Raw genomic sequence first — 19,375 nt, 5'->3', positions numbered from 1 at the left:
TGGAGCGCAAGGCATTCTGGGACACCTCGATGTTGTTAAAAACCACGTGCCGCTCGCGATGTGCGGGGGCGACAGTTAAAACTCCCTCTCCCGCCCACTCTCGCTGCTGATTGGCTCCCGTCTGCCCCCCCTCACTATCGCCTATTGGTTAAACTAGGGCCAATGCCACCCTTCTCACCCTTTCGCCCGCCCCTTCGTTTCTCCGATTGGCCGCTCCTTTCCGACTCCCCCCACCCGTCGGCAGGTAGCTCGCTCTCCGCCGATTGGCTGGAAGGCTGGCGCGCGGGGGGGAAAAGGGGGCGGAGCGAGAGGTTATAAATAGCGGGTCCCGCAGAGGCGGAGCGCGGAGACGGCGATAGGAGGCGGTTGGGGAAGGTCGGGCTCGCCTTGTGGGCGGGGCGTAGTGGGGGAGGACCGCGGGGAGGACTTGGCTACGGACCCCGCCCCCACCGGGGATGCGCCGTTTGCAAGCAAGCCTCTCGGAATAAGAGACGGCCGCAAGCCGGGTTTGAATGATTGGCATGCAAAAGAGAGGGGTGGGGTTAATTGGAGTCAAATTCCAATTAAGGGGGGAGACGACGCCCCCCCTCCCCAATATCTCTGCACCCTTAAAGGAGGAGGAAGTGGGGAGAGAGAAAGAGCGGCGAAGACCCCCCCCCTCAACCAGGCCAGGGGAAAAAAAAAGCTTTTAAAAAGCTTCCCTTTCTCATTTTTTGCAGGGTGGGTGGGTGGAAATGGAGCTTCCAGAGGCAGGGGCAGTCTACCGGGGTTGCGAGGGTGGGAGAGGGGAGGAGATAGCCAAACGGAGGGCTGCACGGGCCCAACCCCCACCCTCCTGCACCACCACCACCCCCAGCAAAAACTTCCTAATTGTGAAGGGTTTAAAATTTAGATGATCAGTGGGCAGAGGAGGGGGGGGATATTTCCTGTGGGGGGGGGGAAGGGCGCCCATGCCTGGCTTTGCATTAGAGCTCCACACCCCCCCATCCCTGCTGTTTTTTCCGGGCTTCTGGGGTTCGTCTTTTGGGCAGGATTTGCAAAAACAAAACAAAATTGCAATAAGAGATTTTTGGTTTTGTTCTGCAGTGGGGGTGGGGGAAGGGGGGGGATCCAGGCTTCCTTGGGTGGATTCCTTGGGAGATCTGCAGGAAGGGAGGAAGTCGGAGCTGCTTCTTTCCTTCCTTCCTTCCCTCCCCTTCCCGAACCCCCTTAAATGGCTGGGAAGCCAAACTCTTTGCAAGCAACCTAACTGGTTTTTTTTCTGCCTCTTCCCCCCCCCCAAGCTCTGAACCTCCCCCCCCCCCACAAATTCCACACACGCACCCCAGAGGTTTCAGAGCCATGGCTGACCAGCGCAGCTCTTGGAGTGGAGGCTTGACCGGTCTGCAGAAGGTTGCCCTGGGCCTTGGCATCCCAGCCAGCGCTGCCATCCTCTACATCTTATACTGCCGGTACCGGGAGGATCAAGGTGAGCGTGCCAGCCGCCCCCCCCCACCGCCCCCCCACCTTGCAATATTAAAAAAAAACCCAAGCCCAACTGAATCCCCAGGGCGGATGGTCGGCAGCCAAACCTTGACTTTCCTGCTGGGCGATGGATTCACCCGTGTCCCTCCCTCCCTTCCTTGGGGGGAGAGGAGGGGGTCTTGTTGAGGTGGGGGCTTTGAGAAGGAGGAGGGCGGGGTAGAGTAGAAAAAGAGGAGGGGGTCGTGTGCAGCCTGGACTGGAAGGAAGAACCCGTTTGGTCTAGGGATTAAGACAGCTGGCTAGAAACTGGGAGACAGTGAATTCTAGTCTTGCTTTAGCTATGAAAGCCGGCTGGGTGACTTGGAGTCGGTCCCTCTCTCGCCCAGCCCAGCCCACCTCGAAGGGTGGTTGTTGTGGGGGGGGGGAAATAGGAGGAAGACATGTTGACTATGTTCCCCCGCCAGGAGTTATGTATAAAAATAATGAGGGATATAAATACATAAATAAAATAGGCAGGCCCACCAGATTTAAATTTTGGAAAAGGCAGGCTGGTCTCTAGCAGGTTTGCACAGGCTTCATGGGCTGGGGGAGGGGGGAGCTTTTTGCTTTGTGGTGGGGGCAGAGGTGGGTTTCAGCAGGTTCTGACCAGTTCTGGAGAACCGGTAGCGGAAATTTTGAGTCGTTCGGAGAACCGGTAGTAAAAATTATATTCTCTGCCTCCCGAATCCCACCTGATCAGGAGGAAATGGGGATTTTGCAGTATCCTTCCCCTGGAGTGGGATGGGAATGGAGATTTTACAGTATCCTTCCCCTGCCATGCCCACCAAGCCACGCCCACCAAACCATGCCATGCCCACAAAGCCACACCCACAGAACCGGTAGTAAAAAAAATGTGAAACTCACCCCTGGAGGGGAGGGGCTTTTTTTACACCTTCATTCTTAGGAGGTTTAGGTACCTCTTAAAGTGGGGAGGGGGGCTATCTCAGGTCTTCAGCTTTCCTTTCTTCCTTGGTGGCCCCGCAGAAGAGCGGATGACTTTCGTGGGGGAGGAAGAAATTGAATTCATGCTGAAGGTGCCCCAGGAGGCGGTGAAGTTCCTCCTTGGGCGGCAGGGGGCCAAAGTGAACCAGGCAAGTGAAAAAAGGGGAGGGGGCTGGTGGGGGGGTGGAGAGACCCCCCCTTCCCTTCCTCCTTTTGCAAGGGAACCAGGGAAGCTGGATGAGCCCCCCCAATATTTCCCTCCTCTCCCCTCCCTCCCGCAGCTGCGGAAGGACACCCATGCCCGCATCAACGTCGATCTGGAGGAATCCGGCGAGGAGCGGACGATCCGGATCTCGGGATCCCCCGTCCAGGTGTGCAAGGCCAAAGCCGCCATCCACCAGATCCTGGAGGAGAGCCTGCCCGTAGTGGAGAAGATCTCCGTGCCCAACCGGGCCATCGGCCGCATCATCGGTACCGTTTTTCTCCCCAGAGCCCTTGGAAGCTTTCCTTGTAGGGATGGGGGGCCGCAAGGCTTGGTGGTCTTTAGTCGGCCCACCCTGGAGACCCTGAAGCTTTTCTTTGCGTGGTTTGGGGAAAGCCGGCAGCGGGAGAGCTGGGCTGATCCTTCTCCAAACCCCCACCTGCTTCTAGCACTGACGCCGTTCCCCAGTTCGGTCATGAAACGTCTGCAAGGAAGACCAACCCAGCTCAGAGAGCCTTGTAGATCCCACGGAGGGGGTTGTTCCTAGACGCTGGATTCCCCCTTCTTTGCCCCTCACGGCTGCTGTCGCTCTTCCTCTTCCTCCAGGGAAGGGTGGCGAGACGGTGAAGGCCATATGCCGGAGCACCGGGGCCAAGATTAACTGCAACCACGACGGGGAGGGGGCCCTGTCGCTCACCCGCGTCGTCACCCTGTCCGGGACTCGCAAGGAAGTCCAGGCTGCCAAGGTAAAGAGTTTTGCCCCTTAAGCCAGGGTGGGTTTCTCTCAGCCTCGCGGCCTCTTGAGTGTGTGAACCACCGGATCTCGAACCCGAGATGGGGTGGAAAAGTGTTGTAGCTTATGGTTCAGGTAGTCCTCGACCTACAGCCACAATCGAACCCGAATTTTCTATTGCTAAGCGAGACATTTGTTGCCTAATTTCTGACTTTTTTTTTCTTCTTTATTGTCGTCTTTTAACGATTCCATAACCCCTTGTGGGGTGGAGTCTGGGCAACTGAATGGAGCTAGCTGAGTGTTTACTGGCCGGATGCCCTTCCTGTCGCCGGTGCGGAGTTTTGTTCAGCAGATACATTAGTGTGCCCAAAGAGAGAAATAGCTGCCTCTACCTAGGATCGAACTCACAGCCTCCTGACTGTGAGGCGAGGGCTCCACCTCTGGGCCACCGCACCACTCAAATTTTCTGACTTTTCTTGCCACGGTTGTTAAGCGAATCACTCCAGTTAAGTTAGGAACACGGTTGTTAAAGCGAATCTGGCTTCCCCCAATGACTGCTGGTCAGAAGGTCACAAAAGGAGGGTCATATAATTCACGTCATTGAATTGTGTCGGAGAGTTTTAAATTTACGACTTTGGGCCCCTCGCGATGCTGCCTCTATAATGCCCTGGACCCCTTAGGGAGGGGGTTGCTGAGGTTGCCCCCTCCCTCGTTTGAGAGTGGCAAGGGGGGGCGACCTTCCTTCCTGAGCCTCTTCTGGGAAGCGATGTAGCCTACCTCGTAAGGGCGTTGTACAAAAAACTGCACACCGTTCCCTCCAAGCATTCAAGGCTACGGTTCCCATCATCTTCAGAGAGCCCGGCCGGAGGGAATCCAGGGCCAATGGAGAACAGAAATGAGGGGCCCCAGGGGGCTTGGGAGCAGATACTCCCCCTGACCCATTTTCTGCCGGCAGGAATTGATCCGCGAGAAACTGTCGGAGGACGAAGCTTTCCGCAGTAGGTTGCTGCAGTCGGTGTCGGCACGTTCGCAGCGCAAGCAGCCGCTGGGCACCCGGAGGGAGATGACAGCGGCCGGCGACTCGGGACAGCAGCCTTACTCGCACGCGGAACCTCGCAGTCGGACGCCGGAACTTGGGCACCTCTGCCAAGAGGCTGGCGACGGGCCGCCGGATTATCGCTCGGGGGATCGTCCAGAGTCGAGCGGAGCAGAGTCCCCGATTAACCCCTGGCCTGCACTGAGCTCCGTCTTTGAAGGTGAGCAACGAAATGGAGGGTAGACTGCTTCGGGACCTGGAGGATCGGGCGGGGTCTCCGCCACTTAAATGTGACAGTTCGCTTAGTGACTGTTGGAAGTTAACTACGGCCGTAAAAAAGCAACTAACCTGCGACCGTTTTGCCCACAACCGTTGCAGCCTTCCCATTGGTCGAAATTCAGACCGCTGGGCAACTGACTCGGGTTTCCGGCGGTTGCAGCGTCCCCCGGGGGGGGTCGTGCGATCCCCTTTTGCGACCTCCTGACGGCAGGGAAATCGGCGGGAGAAAGACGGGCTCACTTAACCGGGAGGGCTAACTTACCAGCCGCAGCGATTCGCTTAACGGCCGCGGCGAGAAAGGCTGTAAAATAGGGCAAAACTCACGGAACCCGTGTCTCCCTTAACAGCAAAAGGGCCGGGTTCAATTGCGGCTGTTAGACGAGGACCTAACCTGTATTTTGAAACACGATCCATTTGGAGACCTGACGGGCCACTCCTGGCTTGGAATGGGAGCCTCTATAACCCATCCAGCCTTCAACATATACAGGTAAGTCCACGACTCCCTAACCCATCTGCCTTGCCTCTCAGTCCCCAGCCCAGATTTCAGCATCCATGCCAAGGACCACCTGGAGGTCTACGTCTCGGCCTCGGAGAATCCCAGCCATTTCTGGATCCAGATTATCGGCGTAAAAGCGCTCCACCTGGACAAACTCATCCAGGAGATGACAAAATACTACGAGGACAACGATGACGGCGAGGTGAGGGCCCTTCCGGAAGCGGGGAGCTGGGGGGACGGGACCCCAATGTGGGAAGGCTGTGTAGCTTTCCATCCCTCCTCCCCCCCCGGGCATCACCCCTGTTCTCATCTCTTCCCTCCCCCCAGCTGGAAAGTGTGCAGGTGGGGGACATCGTAGCCACCTACTACCCCGAAGACCGTTCCTGGTATCGGGCCGAGGTCCTGGGGACCTTGGACAACGGCAACCTGGATATTTATTACGTGGATTTTGGGGACAACGGAGAGGTGTCCCTGGAGAAGCTGCGGCTGTTGCGGTAAGGGATGGATCTGGGGTATCGTAGTCCCTCCAATGAGGGATCTGGAAATTCAGGTCTTGGGGGTCCTCGGTGGTCGTGGCCGAGAGCGAGAAGTTGGAGACGTCGGAGTTTGAAGCTCTTGAAGGACGTCAGCTGGGCTCGTCCTGCCTGAGCAAACCAAAGTTTGGCAGGGCCACCAGCCCCTCCATCAGCCCAATCTGCAGGAAGAGGAGGAGGAGGCAGCGTGGGATAAGGGTCAGCATCAAGGCAACCTGAGAGCTCCGAGGGGGAAGAGGGAATGGAGCTGGCAGAGGCAGAGGCAGAGGCAGAGCCCGGGCCGTCAGTCATCCCTTAGATGGAGAGTCAACAGCCCCCAGCTCTGGAGGTGGCTGATGAGGAAGAGGAGGAACAGCTGGGTTCAGTGCCTGACAGGCAGATGCACAGAGGAGAGGAGAGCAGTGGAAATCTATGGGCCGGTCCTTGGGACGGAAGAGCCATCGCTGCTAGCGAAGTCCCACCCCTAGCTCGGGGGATAAAAGGCAGGGGTGTGGCAGACAACTATTCATCTCCCTGCCGGACAGACTTGATAGCCTGCAGTGAGAAACGTTAACTAACTTAATAACCGCCGTGATTCGCTTAGCGACCGTGGCGAGAAAGTTCATCCTTTGGGGCAAAGAACAACCGAGCGACAGAATATTGGGGTGAGAACTGGGATGGGGTGGCCAGAATTTGTGGGTCTTCTACTCCTCCTCTTAACTTTTTTTTCTTCCCTTTTTTTTTTGTTGGGGGTGTGTGTGAAGGAGTGATTTCCTAGGCCTCCCCTTCCAGGCCATTGAGTGCAGCTTGGCCGGTGTGGCCCCTACTAGTGGTGAGTCTCCATCTTATTCCTTTCTGGGGAATTCTGGGAGTTGAAGTCCACTCATCTTAAAAGCTTATTTGCTGGCTGGGGAATTCTGGGACAGCCAGCCGCTCCCAAGGGTGGCGGGGACCTCGACAGAAGTTTAATTCATCTTCTTTGACCTTTGATGGCTTCCCTTCTAGGGCCGCGTTGGGAAGAGGCCGCCCTGGATGAGTTTGACCGCCTGACCCACTGCGCCCAGTGGAAACCGGTGTTTTGCAAGATCTGCACCTACGTGCCCGTGGGCAGCAGCGTGCGGCCGTACGTCCGTTTGTTCAAGCCCGCCGACGGGCAGGTAAGGGGCCAGTCCCGGCTTGGATCTTCAAAGGGAAAAACCAAAACGGCTTTCAGGGGTCAGTTTTGGCAGCTTTTCAACCCGGCTTCTCTTCCCCAGTTTATCGACGTGGGAGAGGAACTGATCCGGTTGGGCTACGCGGTACGGAAGCTCTCGGACGAAGATGAGGACACCTCGCAGGAGCCGCTCGGAAACCTGGTTAGTAATCAGGATGTGGCTCCCGCCTCTTTTTGGGGGGGTTGGCTGGTTTGGCCGGCAGTGGCTATGCGGCTAGTCCACATGAGGTCTATATAGGATAGGGATGGATTAGGATAGTATAAAGAATAGGAAAGAAGGACAGGGAGGGAGGGAAAGGAAGAGGAAATAAAAGAAAGGAAGAGAAGAGGAAAAGGAAAGGAAGTGAAAAGAGGAAAGGGGGCTGGAAGGGACCTTAGAGATCTTCTAGTCCAACCCCCCCTGCCCGATAGGAATTTTTTTAATAACAAAAATCAACATTTGCAAAAATTGACCTGCAAACTTAAGGACGAAGGGGGCTCCCAATGCAGCAAAAAAAAAAAGCCAGATATGATAAGATTTAAAATCTTCCCCTAGTTGCTATTGAGCTTGGAGGAGGCACCATCGGTGATTCTGGTGGTCCCTTCCCGTTTGTGCAGACCGGAGCTGCATCATGAGTAAAAGGAGAAGAGTTTGGGGCGGGGGTGTGTGTGTGGAGGTTTGCCTATAGCTTTCCTTTTTTTCTTTTTCAAGATTTTTATTTTATTCAGTAGTTAAGTTAAAACACAAAATTTCGAAAAGTCGCCAAAACAAAACAAAACCTCCGAACAAAAACACAAAATATTTTTTAAAAGGTGCTTTAAAAAAAAAGACACCAATACATATATACATGCTACCCCCCCCCCCAATTGAATATTGATTAATATATTATTACAATATTAATTCCCGCCCCTTATCTCCTTAGGGAACCTCTGCAGGGATGTCATCGGAGAATCTGTCAGGTACGCAATGAGAGTACTGAGGAAATGCCACTCAGCCGGCGTGCGGACTTTCGACCACCGGATCCTAAGGACCCACAACTGCAGAGGGCCACGGCCTGCCCCTGGTTGGATCAGACAAAGGGGCTCAAAATTCCCCCTCCCCCCCAATGATTGCTGAGTTTCTTATTCTCTCTCTCAAAAGCAACTTGTATTTTTCTTCCAACCCATTTTATGTTTTCCCTGCTGGCTATAAACAAACTCCTGGCCTCCTGCGGGATCCTTCTCTCTCCCAGCGCCCCCCCACCCCCTTTTTCCTACCCTCCCCTCCACCCCCCAAAAATGCCAGTCTTGTCTCTTGATCCCGCAGAGATGGCCTCTGTGTCGGAAGGGGAGGAGAACTCGGTGATGCTATGAGAGCCTCCGAAGGAAGGCAGGTGAGGAGTAAAACGTTGGGTGATTGTGCACCAAGAATAAATTGGGGGACAGCTTGGATTGCTTGGTCCCAATCTGGGATCGTGGAATTTTGCAGAGATCCCAGTCCAGATTTAATAGCCTTCTCGAAAGTCCTCGGCAATGGGGGAGGTTTTCAGAGCCATTTGGGGCATTCTAGATCCTTCCACCTTCTCAATGTGGCCGTGTCCATCTAGCATTTAGAAAAATTTAATCCATGATGGCTTGGTCTAAACCAGGTTCCTCAGCCCCGGGATTTGGGGGCTGGCTTAATTGCAATTTGCATCCCAGATCCAACCTGGGAAGGGAGCGGATGTTTTTTTTTTTGTTTTTTCCCAGTGAGTGGATCTTAAACTTCTCCCCATATTTTTTCCTTTCCTTTGCTGCAGATTGAAGGAGTTGTTTCTTGGAAGGGACCGCAGAAAGATCCCACCCGCCGGAGGGACCGTTTGGAATCTTGTGGGGGACATGCCAGCACTCCGCCCCCCCCAAAAAAGGGACTTCCACTACAGCACTGTTTGGCTGCACTGGGTAGATTTTGAATGGCAAGCTGAGATTTTAAACAAATTTCAGCCATTCTGTATCGCCATTTCTCTGGGAAGTTGCGCAAGAGATGGGAGGAGGCTGGCTGTGTTTCTGCCCCCCAAAACCTGAGTTTATGTTCACGTTGGGCTGTTAAGACCCTGAGTCCATCCCTCGTTTTTCTTAAAAAACCCCCCCCTTTTTTTTTGGTCTCCACCGGTCTGGAAGGGTTGGGGTGGCCTTGCGTTTCTTTGGCCTTAAGCCGCAAATGCCTGACAGCCCTGTATTGCGAGTCCAAAACGGGGTGGGTGGGTGGAAGGCAGGGGGGGGAAACGGGGGTCTAAAAGGACAGGGATAATATCTAGGGGGTGAAGGAAGAGTTTGTTTTGCAAGAGGTCACTTTGGAAAGCAACTCAAAAGCGTTTAAAACGCAAAGGGCAGCGATGAGACGGCTGCAGCGACCAAGATGTCTCAGTTTATATATATATATATATATTTTGTCTGAAATAAAAAGCTGGTGTTTAGCAGTTCCTTTCCCCGAGTCAAAAATGCAGCCAGGGGTGTGTGTGGATGTGTGTGGAGATGATTTCAGCCCCAGAATTGTGGGTTGTCGGGAGAAAAGTCAAGGATGCTGCAGGCCTTGTAGCCACAAACCGATCTGTCTTGGGATGGGACGGAAGATTTGGAGGGCAGGAGGGGTGAGGTTCTCCCCTATTATAACTTCATACCCCTCCCTCCCTCTCTCCCTCCCTCGTCTCATAAGCTGCTAAGCTTTCATGCCACTTTAATGCCTTTTTTGGGGGAGGGCTCTGAAATCACGCTGCTTCGAACCGGGGCAGGGGGTGGGTTTCCCCCATCAGCACCGGCCCTTCCTGCCTCCGGCCCCCACGAGTGTCATTCCTGCTTTGGTTGGGGATTTCAGCTGAGATCGCGTTCCAGGGGGTAAGCCATGAAGATGGTGTCTTCCCAGGGGGGCAGGCCAGGGTGGTCTGGGGCCACGAGTTCGAAACCCAGGAAGCCGAAAGCTCGTAGCAAGTCGCCTTAAAAGGGAGAAGGGGAAAGAAAGCAGGATTAGCGAGCGGGTGCAGGGATGGCCTGAGCTGTTTTGCGGGGTATAGATTTGCAGCTCGGATTCAATCCCACCCCCGGCTTGGAAATTCGCTCCCAGGCTCAAACCACCAGAATTTAAAAAAATTTAAAAGCTCTTACTTTACCTCTGTCTCGCCGAGCCTTATGGAAGTTCACCAGCACTTGGTCAGCCTCTGTTTTTTCTTCAATGTATTCCAGCGTAGCGGTCAAGCTATAGGATCAGACAGACGGTCAGCCGTTCAAGTTTTATAATAACCCAACCTTGCAAAGGAAAGATTCCTGACTGTCTTGATCGAATCAGATTAACAGAGTTGGAAGGGACCTTGTAGGTCATCTAGTCCAACCCCCGCCCAAGCAGGAGACCCTACACCATTTCTGAACAATGGCAGTCCAGTCTCTCTTTGAAAGCTTCCAGGGATGAAGCTCCCACAACTTCCGAAGGCAACTTCTGTTCCATGGGTGGATTGTTCTCACGGTCAGGAAATTTCTCCTTATTTCTAAGTTGAATCTCTCCTTGATCAGTTTCCATCCATTTTATTCCTTGTCTGGCCTTTGGGTGCTTTGGAGAATAGCTTGACCCCCTTCCTCCTCTCTGGCAGCCCCTCAAATATTGGAAGATGCTCTCCTGTCTCCCCTGGTCCTTCTCTTCACTAGACTTTCCTTCCTTCCCCTGAATGCCAAACCTTGGTACAAAATGCCACCTTTTTTTTTCCCCCCTGCATTTTAAACACGGATTTTGCCGCCTCACCTTTCCCGGCTGTTGAAATCCAGCGCCAGCCGAGGGGTATCCAGGAAAAGAGTATGTCCCTGCAGAAGACCATGCCAGTGACTGGGACCCTGGCTGCCACGGGCGAAATGAAAATCCAGCCATACTGGACAGCCGGGGCGTTGACGGTCACTAGCAAAAACAGTGAGGTTGGCAGCCTATTAAGGAAGGCATGGAAAAATAGCATGAAACGATTAGGCGATTTCAGACATTATATTGAAAAGTTGCATGCTTCTACATTAAATATTTCCTTTTTCTTTAAAGCAGTTGTCTGCTTCTAAGGGAGAATCATAATCGTCTGGCAGTATAAATAGTGTGGTTTTTTTTTCAAATTGGCAACTTTTAAGATGGCTGGACTTCGAATTCTGGGAGTCAAAAGTCCAGTCATTTTAAAGTTGGCACATTTGAAAAAGCAGGTTCTTCCCAATAGGACTGCTGTCCCAACTAGCCACGCCGGCTAGGGAATTCTGGGAGTTGAAGACCACTCATAAAGTTCCAAGTTTGAAAAAGCAGAATTAAAAGTCCAGTCATCTTGAAAGTTAACCAAGTTTGAAAAAGCTGAGTCTTCCCAGCAGGTCTGCATTACAGTGCCCATCATCCTCTTCCACTAACGCTTGGTTTGAAACTTGAGTTTTTGTAGATTTATTTATTGGAATTTGTCAAACAAAAACGAAAACAAGAATAAAAGAATAAAAATAACAATGATAGGGACAATAGGCACGTTAGTGCACTTAAGCACGACACCCCCCCTCCTCTACTGACCACTTACCGTAAGTATGAAGTAAGGTCCACGGAAGTCAATCTGTAGTACTAATACTGAATCATGTATTCCAGGCTGACAACTCTTATTACGAAAACCATTTTTTAACAGTCAAGTTTAGAACGATTTACATTGAGTTTAAAACGGTTGTTAGCAAGCGTATTATTGCAATTAAAACAAAAAACAGGTAAAACATTACTACATATAATTTTGTATGCAATACCTAAGTCTGACTGCAAGCGACACAGTTCTAAGTTATCCAAACCGAGAATTTCGAGCCTAGTAGTATAAGGAATTCTATTGTGTCCAGAAGAGTGCAAGACTTTTCTTGAGAAATACTTCTGAACCCGCTCAATTGTACTGATGTCAGATAATATGGTGGGGATTCCTTACCTTGTAGATCTCGGTCGGGCTCAGCCAGTCTGCTGGGTCGCTGGGGCCGGGCCGGTTGGGGCTGGCACCCTCGAACTCAGGAGCACTGCGGGCAGTAGCGAGGACGGGTACTCAAAGTTTCGGGGTGGGCAAGGGTTGCCCTGGCAAGAGGAGAAGAGAAAAACTAGCATGTTTCCATCCTTCACATTTTGTAAAAGAAAAAAAATTTTTTTATTTAACACACCACCACCACCCCCAAGCTGCAAACGTGAACAGTTTGCAAACTGACCAAAACAAGGTTTGCAAAGCGTGTGTGAAATGCAAGAGCCAAAGCTGAAATGGTTTCCCATTTCTCTCGCCTTCTGGGCGATCTTGGGTTATCCAAGAACAAGCCATTGGTTTGCGTCGCGGGCCGTCGGACTGGCAAAACAACCGGAGTGTAAAATTTTAATTTTCCTCTTGCCAGCGAGCATCCCAGCAATCCAAATGAGTCGGCCGGGGCTGAACGGGGAAAGGATCTAGGTCTGCCAGGTTTTGGCCACCAGGGGTCAGCAAGCCACGATTGTTGGCTTAGCCTCGAGTGAGCCAGTTGTGACGGTCAGCGGTGCCCAGATGGCGCTGTGGAGGCTCACTCGCTGTTTGAGGGGGTCATTTTTCCTCGAGGGCGCGAAGTTCGGATGAAGCTCTAAGGGGGGGTCCAAGCAGGCTTAGCGTCGCCCCAAAGCAGGCAGCGAGGTCCCTGGACGATCTCTGGCTGTTGGGTGGCATCTGCCCAGGGATGAGTTGGCCCCTGAGGGCAAGGGCCCCAAGTCAAGGGCCCCATTGTGACCCGCAACCGGAGGCACAACAGACCCCTCTCCATTGTGACCATGATGCTAAGCTCCTCCCACTTCTGGCCCCTCCCATAGTGGCTTGTCTACATGACACCCCCCCCTTGGAAACTGGTTTATGGGGAGGGGTGGGATGGCTTGATGGGTCACCCCATTTATAACCCCATTTATAGCCACTTGGGTGTCTTGTTTTCAAAGATTAAAAGGCACGGGGTTGTGGGGGGAAAAACACTCTGTACGTGCTCAGAGGCTTTGGGGAATTCTGTACTGGAAGGAAAGAAGCTTTTTATACCTCCTCCCCCCCCCAATTAGAGGATCTTTGGGGCGTTTCTCGTGTTCAGGAGGAAAAAGCTCTCTGTGCATGCTCAGAGGCACTGTTCCCTTCTGTTGGGCAGACAGCCCTCTGTGCGTGCTCAGACTGCTGTTCGACTATTTTATATATTTTATTTATTTACTTTAATTGTCATAACAGCATACATAAGCATAAGCATGAAGCAACTATATAACATATAAGCATATACATGAGTATAAGCATGTAATAACTGTATAAATTGGATATAATGAAAGGAGACAGTAGGACTATCACGTTGTTACACTTTGCATCCACGGCTGGGAGGCAGGAGGCCTTTGCTGGTGACACAGCCCTCTTCACATGCTCAGAGACCCCCTTCACTCCCACCCCATTAAAGCTTTGCATTCGTGGCGGCGCGGGCGGGGGGAGGAGGAAGCGCTCTGGCCACGCTCAGGGGCAACTAGAGCCCTGCATTGAGAGGCAAGCCCTCTCACTCGGTATCCCTCCGGCCCGGCCGAGCCAAAAGCCGGGGGCTGCCGTGGTGCCGCCACCCGCGGGGAGAGGGCCATGCCCGGCAGGCGGCGCTACGCGAGGCCGGGGCTTAGTCGCGGCCTGGCGGGCCTTCGGCGCCTGCGCAGTCGTCGGGGGAGGAGGGGCCTGCAGCAGGGCGGCGGGAGCCATGATGGCGGCTGGGCTGTGGCGGGCGGCGATGGGGGCGCCGGCGGGGTCTCTTCCCCTCTTCCTCCTCCGGCCCAGGGGGCTGCTGCACCTCTCGGCCCCGCGGGTGAGCGCGGCAGGGCCGGGCCGGGCTTGGAAGCACCTTCGGGGGTCCGTTCTGGCTGGGAAGGGCGGGGAGGTGGGAAGGGATGGGGGACCACCAGGAGAGAACGGTGCGGACGGGGAGGGCTGGGCAGGATGGGAACTGCGATGCTGCCCAAGGCCAAAGAGTGCTGGTGGGGGGGTGGCTGGGAGAGGCTGGGTCGCCTGAATGGGCTGCCTGGAGACGGATAAGATGGGAAGGAAGGAAGGAAGGAAAAGAAAAGGGGGAAGAAGAGAAAAGGAAAAAGAGGGAGGGGGCAGGAAAGAAGAGAAAAGGAGAGAGATTGTTGGAAGGAAGGGAGGGAGGAGATGGGTTGATAAACAGGGAAGGGAGGGGAAAAGGAAGGAAGGAAGAGAAGAAAAAGGGAGGGAAGGAGGAAGGAAGGAGATGGATGGATGAATGGGGAAGAGGAAGGGAGGGAGGAGGGAAGGAAGGGAGAGAGGGAAGGAGATGGATGGATAGATAAGAAGGAAGGACACGGAGGAGGAGGAAGACGAGGAAGGAAGAGAAGAAAAAGAGGGAAAAAGGAAGGAGATGGATGGATGGATAGGGAAGAGGAAGGGAGGGAGGAGGGAAGGAAGGGAGAGAGGGAAGAAGGAAGGAGATGGATGGATAGATAAGAAGGAAGGACACGGAGGGAGGAGGGAAGACGAGGAAGGAAGAGAAGAAAAAGAGAGGGAAAAAGGAAGGAGATGGATGGATGGATGGGGAAGAGGAAGGGGAGGGAGGGAGGGAGGAAAGAAGGAAGGAAGATGGATTGATAAATAGGGAAGAGAAGAAAAAGGGAGGGAGAGAGGAAAGGAGGAAGGAAGGAGATGGATGGATAGATAAGAAGGAAGGAAACAGGGAGGGAGGGAGGAGGACAAGGAAGGAAAAAAGAAAAAGGAAGGAGATGGATGGATAGATAGGGAAGGGGAGGGAGGAAGGAAGGGAGAGGGGGAAGAAGGAAGGCGATGGATAGGGAAGGAAGGAAAAGGGAAGCGGGAAGAAAAAGGAAGAGAAGAAAAAGAAAGGATGGAAGAAGGAAGGAAGGAGATGGATGGATAGATAAGGAGGAAGATAAGAAAAATGGAGGGAAAGGTGAAAGAAGAAGAAGAAGGGAAAGAAAAAAGGAGAGGAGGAGGGATGAAAGAAGCGAAAAGGAGAGATAGTTGCATTGAAAAAAGTAGAGAAAGAGGAGGGAAAGGAGGGAGGAGAAAAGGAAAAATAGGGAGGGAGGGAAGACGGAAGGAAAACAAAAAGAAAGATGGAGAGAGAGAGAGGAGGAGGGAAGGAAAAGAAAAAGGAAATGATTCACCTGGAGGTTGGGGGTCCCAGTCAGCCCCACTCGGCCTCTTCCAGCCCCGCCATCCCTGGGATTCTTTGGCCCGGTTGCTTCACCTCCACATGGCAAGTCCTGCCTTTTCCCCAAAGTAGCTAAAAATCTCGGTTAAATGAATCCCCTTTTTTGTTTGGGAAATGGGATGGAGCCAGACGGCCGAGAGGCTCTGGGGGAGCCCCGTATCCGAACCCTTCCCCGGCTTCTCTGCCTCGCAGGAGACGGTCATCGTGGAGCGCTGGTGGAAGGTCCCGCTAGGCAAGAAAGGCCGGGAGCCTCGCATCAAACACACCCGTTACCGCGTCTTCCGCCTGGTGGAGGACCTCAAGCACAGCCCCAAAGAGCCCCTCGAACTCATCCTCACCGAACCAGTGGAAGGTACGAGACCCCTCCGGCCGCTGCACTCCGCACAGGGGTAGTCCTCGACCTACGTGGTTTAAGGCAGACGTTTCCTAAGTTGAGTTTCACAGCCTTTCCTGCCCCTGTTGTGAAGTGAAATCCCTGCGGCCGTTCGGATAGTAATACGGTCGTTAAACGAATCTGACGTTACTTGTCCAGAAGATTGCAAAAGTGGATCATACGACCCCCCCCAGGACGCTGCAACCGTCGTAAATATGAGCCGGCTGCCAATTCTGTCTCGTGACACACTTACATGGTCGTGTGAAAAACGGTCGTAAGTCGCTTTTTTTCGGTGCCGTGGTAAAGTCTTTTAGCGCAGGGGTCTCCAACCTTGGCAACTTTAAGCCTGGTGGACTTCAACTCCCAGATTTGGGAGTTGAAGTCCTCCAGGCTTAAAGTTGCCAAGGTTGGAGACCCCTGGTTCAGTGACGTAAGTCGAGGACTACCTGTTCATAGGCAGGAGCCAAGGGCAAGATACACACATACACACACACGAAGGCCTGGCTCCAAATTTTTCTCCCTATCTCGATTTTCAGACGTTGGAAACCGCGGCGAAACCATCTTCGTCCACCGATCTTTCGGGCGTAACCATCTCCTGTTCCACAACCGGGCCGTTTACGCCTCTCCCGAAAACAAGAAGTTTTTCGAAGAGGAAAACCGAGTAAGTTTGCTCCGCCATATGGGATCTAGGCTCCTTGTATGCAGCCGGAAAAATGAGAGGAAAAAAAATCTAATATTCCCCCCCCCCCTTCATCTCCTCTTCTGTTTTAGTTACGTGAAGAGGGAAAGCTGCCGAGATTACAAACCCACAGCGGAATGAAGGTGAGGCTGGGAAGAATTAGTGGGCAAATAGTCCTGTTTCAGAAGGATAATTGACGTTGTCTGAATATTATTGATGAGTGAGCTTTATTTGAAAGCTGAATTGTGGAGAAGCTGCTGCAATCCATAACATCCACCCATCCATCTATCTGTCTATCTATCTATCTATCTTATTATCTATATCCTATTTATCATCATTGTACCCTATGACTATCGTTAAGTGTTGTACCTTATGATTCTTGATGAACGTATTTTTTCTTTTATGTACACTGAGAGCCTATGCACCAAGACAAATTCCTTGTGTGTCCAATCACACTTGGTCAATTAAAAAAGTCTAGTCTAGTCTAGTTTACAGTATATCTATCTGTCTATCCATCCTATCATCCTCTTTTAACAACCCCATAATCCCATGCATCGGTGTGGAGTCTGGGCAACTGAATGGAGCTGAGCGTTTACTGGCCGGATGCCCTTCCTGTCGCCAATGCTGAGCTTTGTTCAGCAGATATATTCTCAGTGTGCCCAGAGAGAGAAATTCCTGCCTCTACCTAGGATCGAACTCACAGCCTCCTGATTGTGATGTGTGAGAGCTCCACCTCTAGGTCACTGCACCATTCATCCATCCATCCGTCTATCATCCATCCATCCATCTAGCTATCTATCAATCTGTCTATCTCTGGTATCTCTCTTTATCTTATCTATCTATCATCTTATCTATCTATTATCTATCTCTGACTCTCCCAGCAAGAATTGCCACTAGAGCAGGGTGTATAATTTTACTCCTATTCCCTCCTTTCTCCCAAAACCTAAGCTGTTGTTAGCAAATTCAGAGTTGTTAAATATATATACTTGTTGGGTTTTTTTTTCTCATTTCTGGTCATGTTTTGGAAGAACTTTAGCTAAAACGGCTGGGACTGGGTTCTCTTTCCCTTAGTTGTCCAACTGTTAAGATTTACTGTTTTCTTTAGACTGTCCGGTTCCTGAAGAATTGCACCCTGGAGATCGGCGTGAACGAGTGTGACCAGTGGGAGCTGACGAAAGAAATTGTCTGCCGGCATTTCCTCCGAAACGTGAGTTTTATACATTTGTGGGGGGTCCTTGAGCCTCTCTGAGCTGGATGGTTTTCTTGCTGACGTTTCATAACCCAGCTAGGGAACACCATCAGGGCTAGAAGGGAGTGGGGTTTGCAGAGAGGAGGAGGCGGCGGATGTGAAGGGAAGAGGAGAACCCCAAATCTTGACGCTCTCTGAGCTTGGTGGTTTTCTTGCTGACGTCTCATTACCCAGCTACGTAACATCATCAGTCTCAGAAGGGTGTGGGGTTTGCTCTTATATTATTAAGTGATGGTTTGTTGTTAGTCTGTTTGCAATGGTAATTCTTTGAATGGGGTATTGTCAAGAGTGCTAGTTCTAGTGTTGATTGTGGTGTTAATCTCTGCTCTTTGGTCTGGTGGTTGCTGGTGAGGGGGTGTTTTATCTGTTTGTGTTTATTTCACGTGGGACTAATGGAGACGTCAGCCTTAATACAGGTAAGTCCTTGACTTACAACAGTTCGTTTAGTGACTGTTCAAAGTTACAACAGCACTGACTTATGACCGTTTTTCAGTTACAACATCCCCTCGGTTATACGTGATCAAAATTCCCACCCCGTTTTAGAGGGAAATGCAATTTTGAAACGCATTTGCAACCCTATTTTTAAGGAGCTGTATGTCCCCCTCTTCTGTGTTTTTTTTTCTTCTTCTCCAGTTGGGAGTTGTAGTGCCCCCGCAGGCGCTGACTCTCCCGGAAGAACCCATCACCAAACTGGGCAGCTACTGGTGCGAAGTTACGGTAAGCTCCCTCTCGGACTTTCTGCGAGGTTTTGTGGCTCGGAAACCTGGCAATCTGCAGGGCCCCAAACGGGAGGGATTTGACAGTATCATAGAAAGGGGGGAAAAAATGAAAAAATAAAACAAAATGGGTCCATTAGCAAAGGAGCCTCTTTGTGCAGGAATAGTCTACCTCTGGACAGCAGTTGTGGAGGGCAGATAAGCAGGGAGAGGTTGCCTCTTTGTCTTCCCTCTGTGGCAACCCTCCAAGCAGGGTGGTTTTCTGGCAAACGTTTCATGACCCAACTAGGTAACATCATCAGTGCTAGAAGGGAGAGAGGTTTGTGTAGAGAAGGAGGACTGTGAGATCCTTGTTGCTCTCCAAACTGGGTGGTTTTCTTGCAGGCGCTACCCAAGTTAGATTAGCACTGATAGTGTTACCTAGTTCGGTAATAAAATGTCTGCAAGAAAAGCAACGGAAACTCTGGTTTTTCCCTCCCCTCCCTGGCTTCCAGACCTGCCCAAGTAGCCAGAATGGAGCATCGGGGAGTGGGGGGCACCCTGAGGCTAAAAGCCTGCCCCACTTTCTCCAAAGAGAACGTTGAAAGCCTAAAAAGCGCCTGCCGCAGGTCCAACAGAGAAGTTGAGTTTTCGTACTCGGAACTTCCAATTTATTCACTTCGGTCTTCCGGGACGCTCTCCATCCCTTCTCTTCCCTTCCTCCTGCGTTGCAGGTGAACGGCCTCGACACCGTCCGCGTCCCTCTCTCAGTACAGCCGTTCGCCGAACCGAAATCCAACAGCCAGCGGCTTTGGCTCGCCCAGAAGGAACCGGAACTCGTCGACCGAGAAGCGGGAAAACCTTGAGGCCTTCGCGGAAGAGAGGCTGGGAAGGGACTTTTCTCTGCGGCTTAGGATCTTTTTTTTTTTTCTAGCCAAAAACTCCTTTTGTGGGTGGAGTGGGAATTTCCTTGAGCTGAGCACGGTGGGTGAAGCCCGCAGCTCTTCGTGTCTCTTAAAACCTCGCAGGGGGACGGACGGACGGACGAGGGGGATCCTGTTCGGGGTGCTCCGGCCAGCAGCCCTGCTCAGAAGCGGGGAAGGGTCCGCGGGAACCGGTGAATAAAACATCCACCTATTGATATTTGCTTTTTCGTGGCGATGACCAGCTTGCAAGGCCCCTTTAGAAAGAAGAGCTGCGCCTTTTAAAGGCTTCTGAACTTTTAATGGTAGGCAAAATCTATAGTCCTGCCTTGCTGCTTGAAAGGGGTTGTGGTTGATAAAAGCAAAGCTTGATGGCT

The 19,375-nt window shown here is 52.2% G+C and overlaps 3 protein-coding genes across 3 annotated transcripts; 2 read left to right on the top strand and 1 right to left on the bottom strand.

Moving 5' to 3' along the window:
* The first annotated feature begins 362 nt into the window (after positions 1–362).
* Positions 363–9,105, top strand: TDRKH (tudor and KH domain containing). The gene is made up of 14 exons (XM_058160788.1): positions 363–506; positions 1,284–1,468; positions 2,488–2,594; positions 2,727–2,916; positions 3,254–3,393; positions 4,336–4,636; positions 5,224–5,393; positions 5,519–5,685; positions 6,468–6,535; positions 6,709–6,860; positions 6,960–7,058; positions 7,819–7,855; positions 8,202–8,268; positions 8,674–9,105. The coding sequence occupies exons 2-13, from the start codon at positions 1,342–1,344 to the stop codon at positions 8,246–8,248; spliced, it is 1,605 nt and encodes a 534-aa protein (XP_058016771.1). The 5' UTR covers positions 363–506; positions 1,284–1,341; the 3' UTR covers positions 8,249–8,268; positions 8,674–9,105.
* A 61-nt stretch (positions 9,106–9,166) lies between these two features.
* OAZ3 (ornithine decarboxylase antizyme 3) lies at positions 9,167–13,484 on the bottom strand. Its single transcript, XM_058160716.1, is given in 7 exon segments — positions 9,167–9,846; positions 10,021–10,106; positions 10,644–10,819; positions 11,815–11,892; positions 11,894–11,954; positions 12,426–12,478; positions 13,410–13,484. Coding segments are annotated over 7 exon segments (651 nt in total). The 3' UTR covers positions 9,167–9,724.
* Positions 13,485–13,577: 93 nt separating this feature from the next.
* On the top strand, positions 13,578–19,375 carry MRPL9 (mitochondrial ribosomal protein L9). Its single transcript, XM_058160827.1, has 7 exons — positions 13,578–13,699; positions 15,272–15,431; positions 15,989–16,113; positions 16,224–16,274; positions 17,237–17,338; positions 18,014–18,097; positions 18,810–19,375. Exons 1-7 carry the CDS (start codon positions 13,595–13,597, stop codon positions 18,939–18,941), a joined length of 759 nt encoding a protein of 252 aa, XP_058016810.1. The 5' UTR covers positions 13,578–13,594; the 3' UTR covers positions 18,942–19,375.

The sequence above is a fragment of the Ahaetulla prasina genome, chromosome 17 (assembly GCF_028640845.1).
Source record: "Ahaetulla prasina isolate Xishuangbanna chromosome 17, ASM2864084v1, whole genome shotgun sequence".
NCBI classification, from domain to species: Eukaryota; Metazoa; Chordata; class Lepidosauria; order Squamata; family Colubridae; genus Ahaetulla; species Ahaetulla prasina.
Note: the sequence above shows the minus strand (reverse complement) of the source record. Positions and strands in the feature narration are given on the sequence as shown.

What these genes read in the sequence shown, in the direction of transcription:
- TDRKH (XM_058160788.1), top strand. Translation starts at nt 1,342, where the DNA reads ATGGCTGACCAGCGCAGCTCTTGGAGTGGAGGCTTGACCGGTCTGCAG. An exon ending in CCGGTACCGGGAGGATCAAG is followed by an intron (nt 1,469 to 2,487) that starts GTGAGCGTGCCA and finishes GTGGCCCCGCAG; the next exon opens with AAGAGCGGATGACTTTCGTG. An exon ending in TCAAGCCCGCCGACGGGCAG is followed by an intron (nt 6,861 to 6,959) that starts GTAAGGGGCCAG and finishes TCTCTTCCCCAG; the next exon opens with TTTATCGACGTGGGAGAGGA.
- MRPL9 (XM_058160827.1), top strand. Translation starts at nt 13,595, where the DNA reads ATGATGGCGGCTGGGCTGTGGCGGGCGGCGATGGGGGCGCCGGCGGGG. An exon ending in TGCACCTCTCGGCCCCGCGG is followed by an intron (nt 13,700 to 15,271) that starts GTGAGCGCGGCA and finishes TCTGCCTCGCAG; the next exon opens with GAGACGGTCATCGTGGAGCG. An exon ending in AAACCCACAGCGGAATGAAG is followed by an intron (nt 16,275 to 17,236) that starts GTGAGGCTGGGA and finishes TGTTTTCTTTAG; the next exon opens with ACTGTCCGGTTCCTGAAGAA.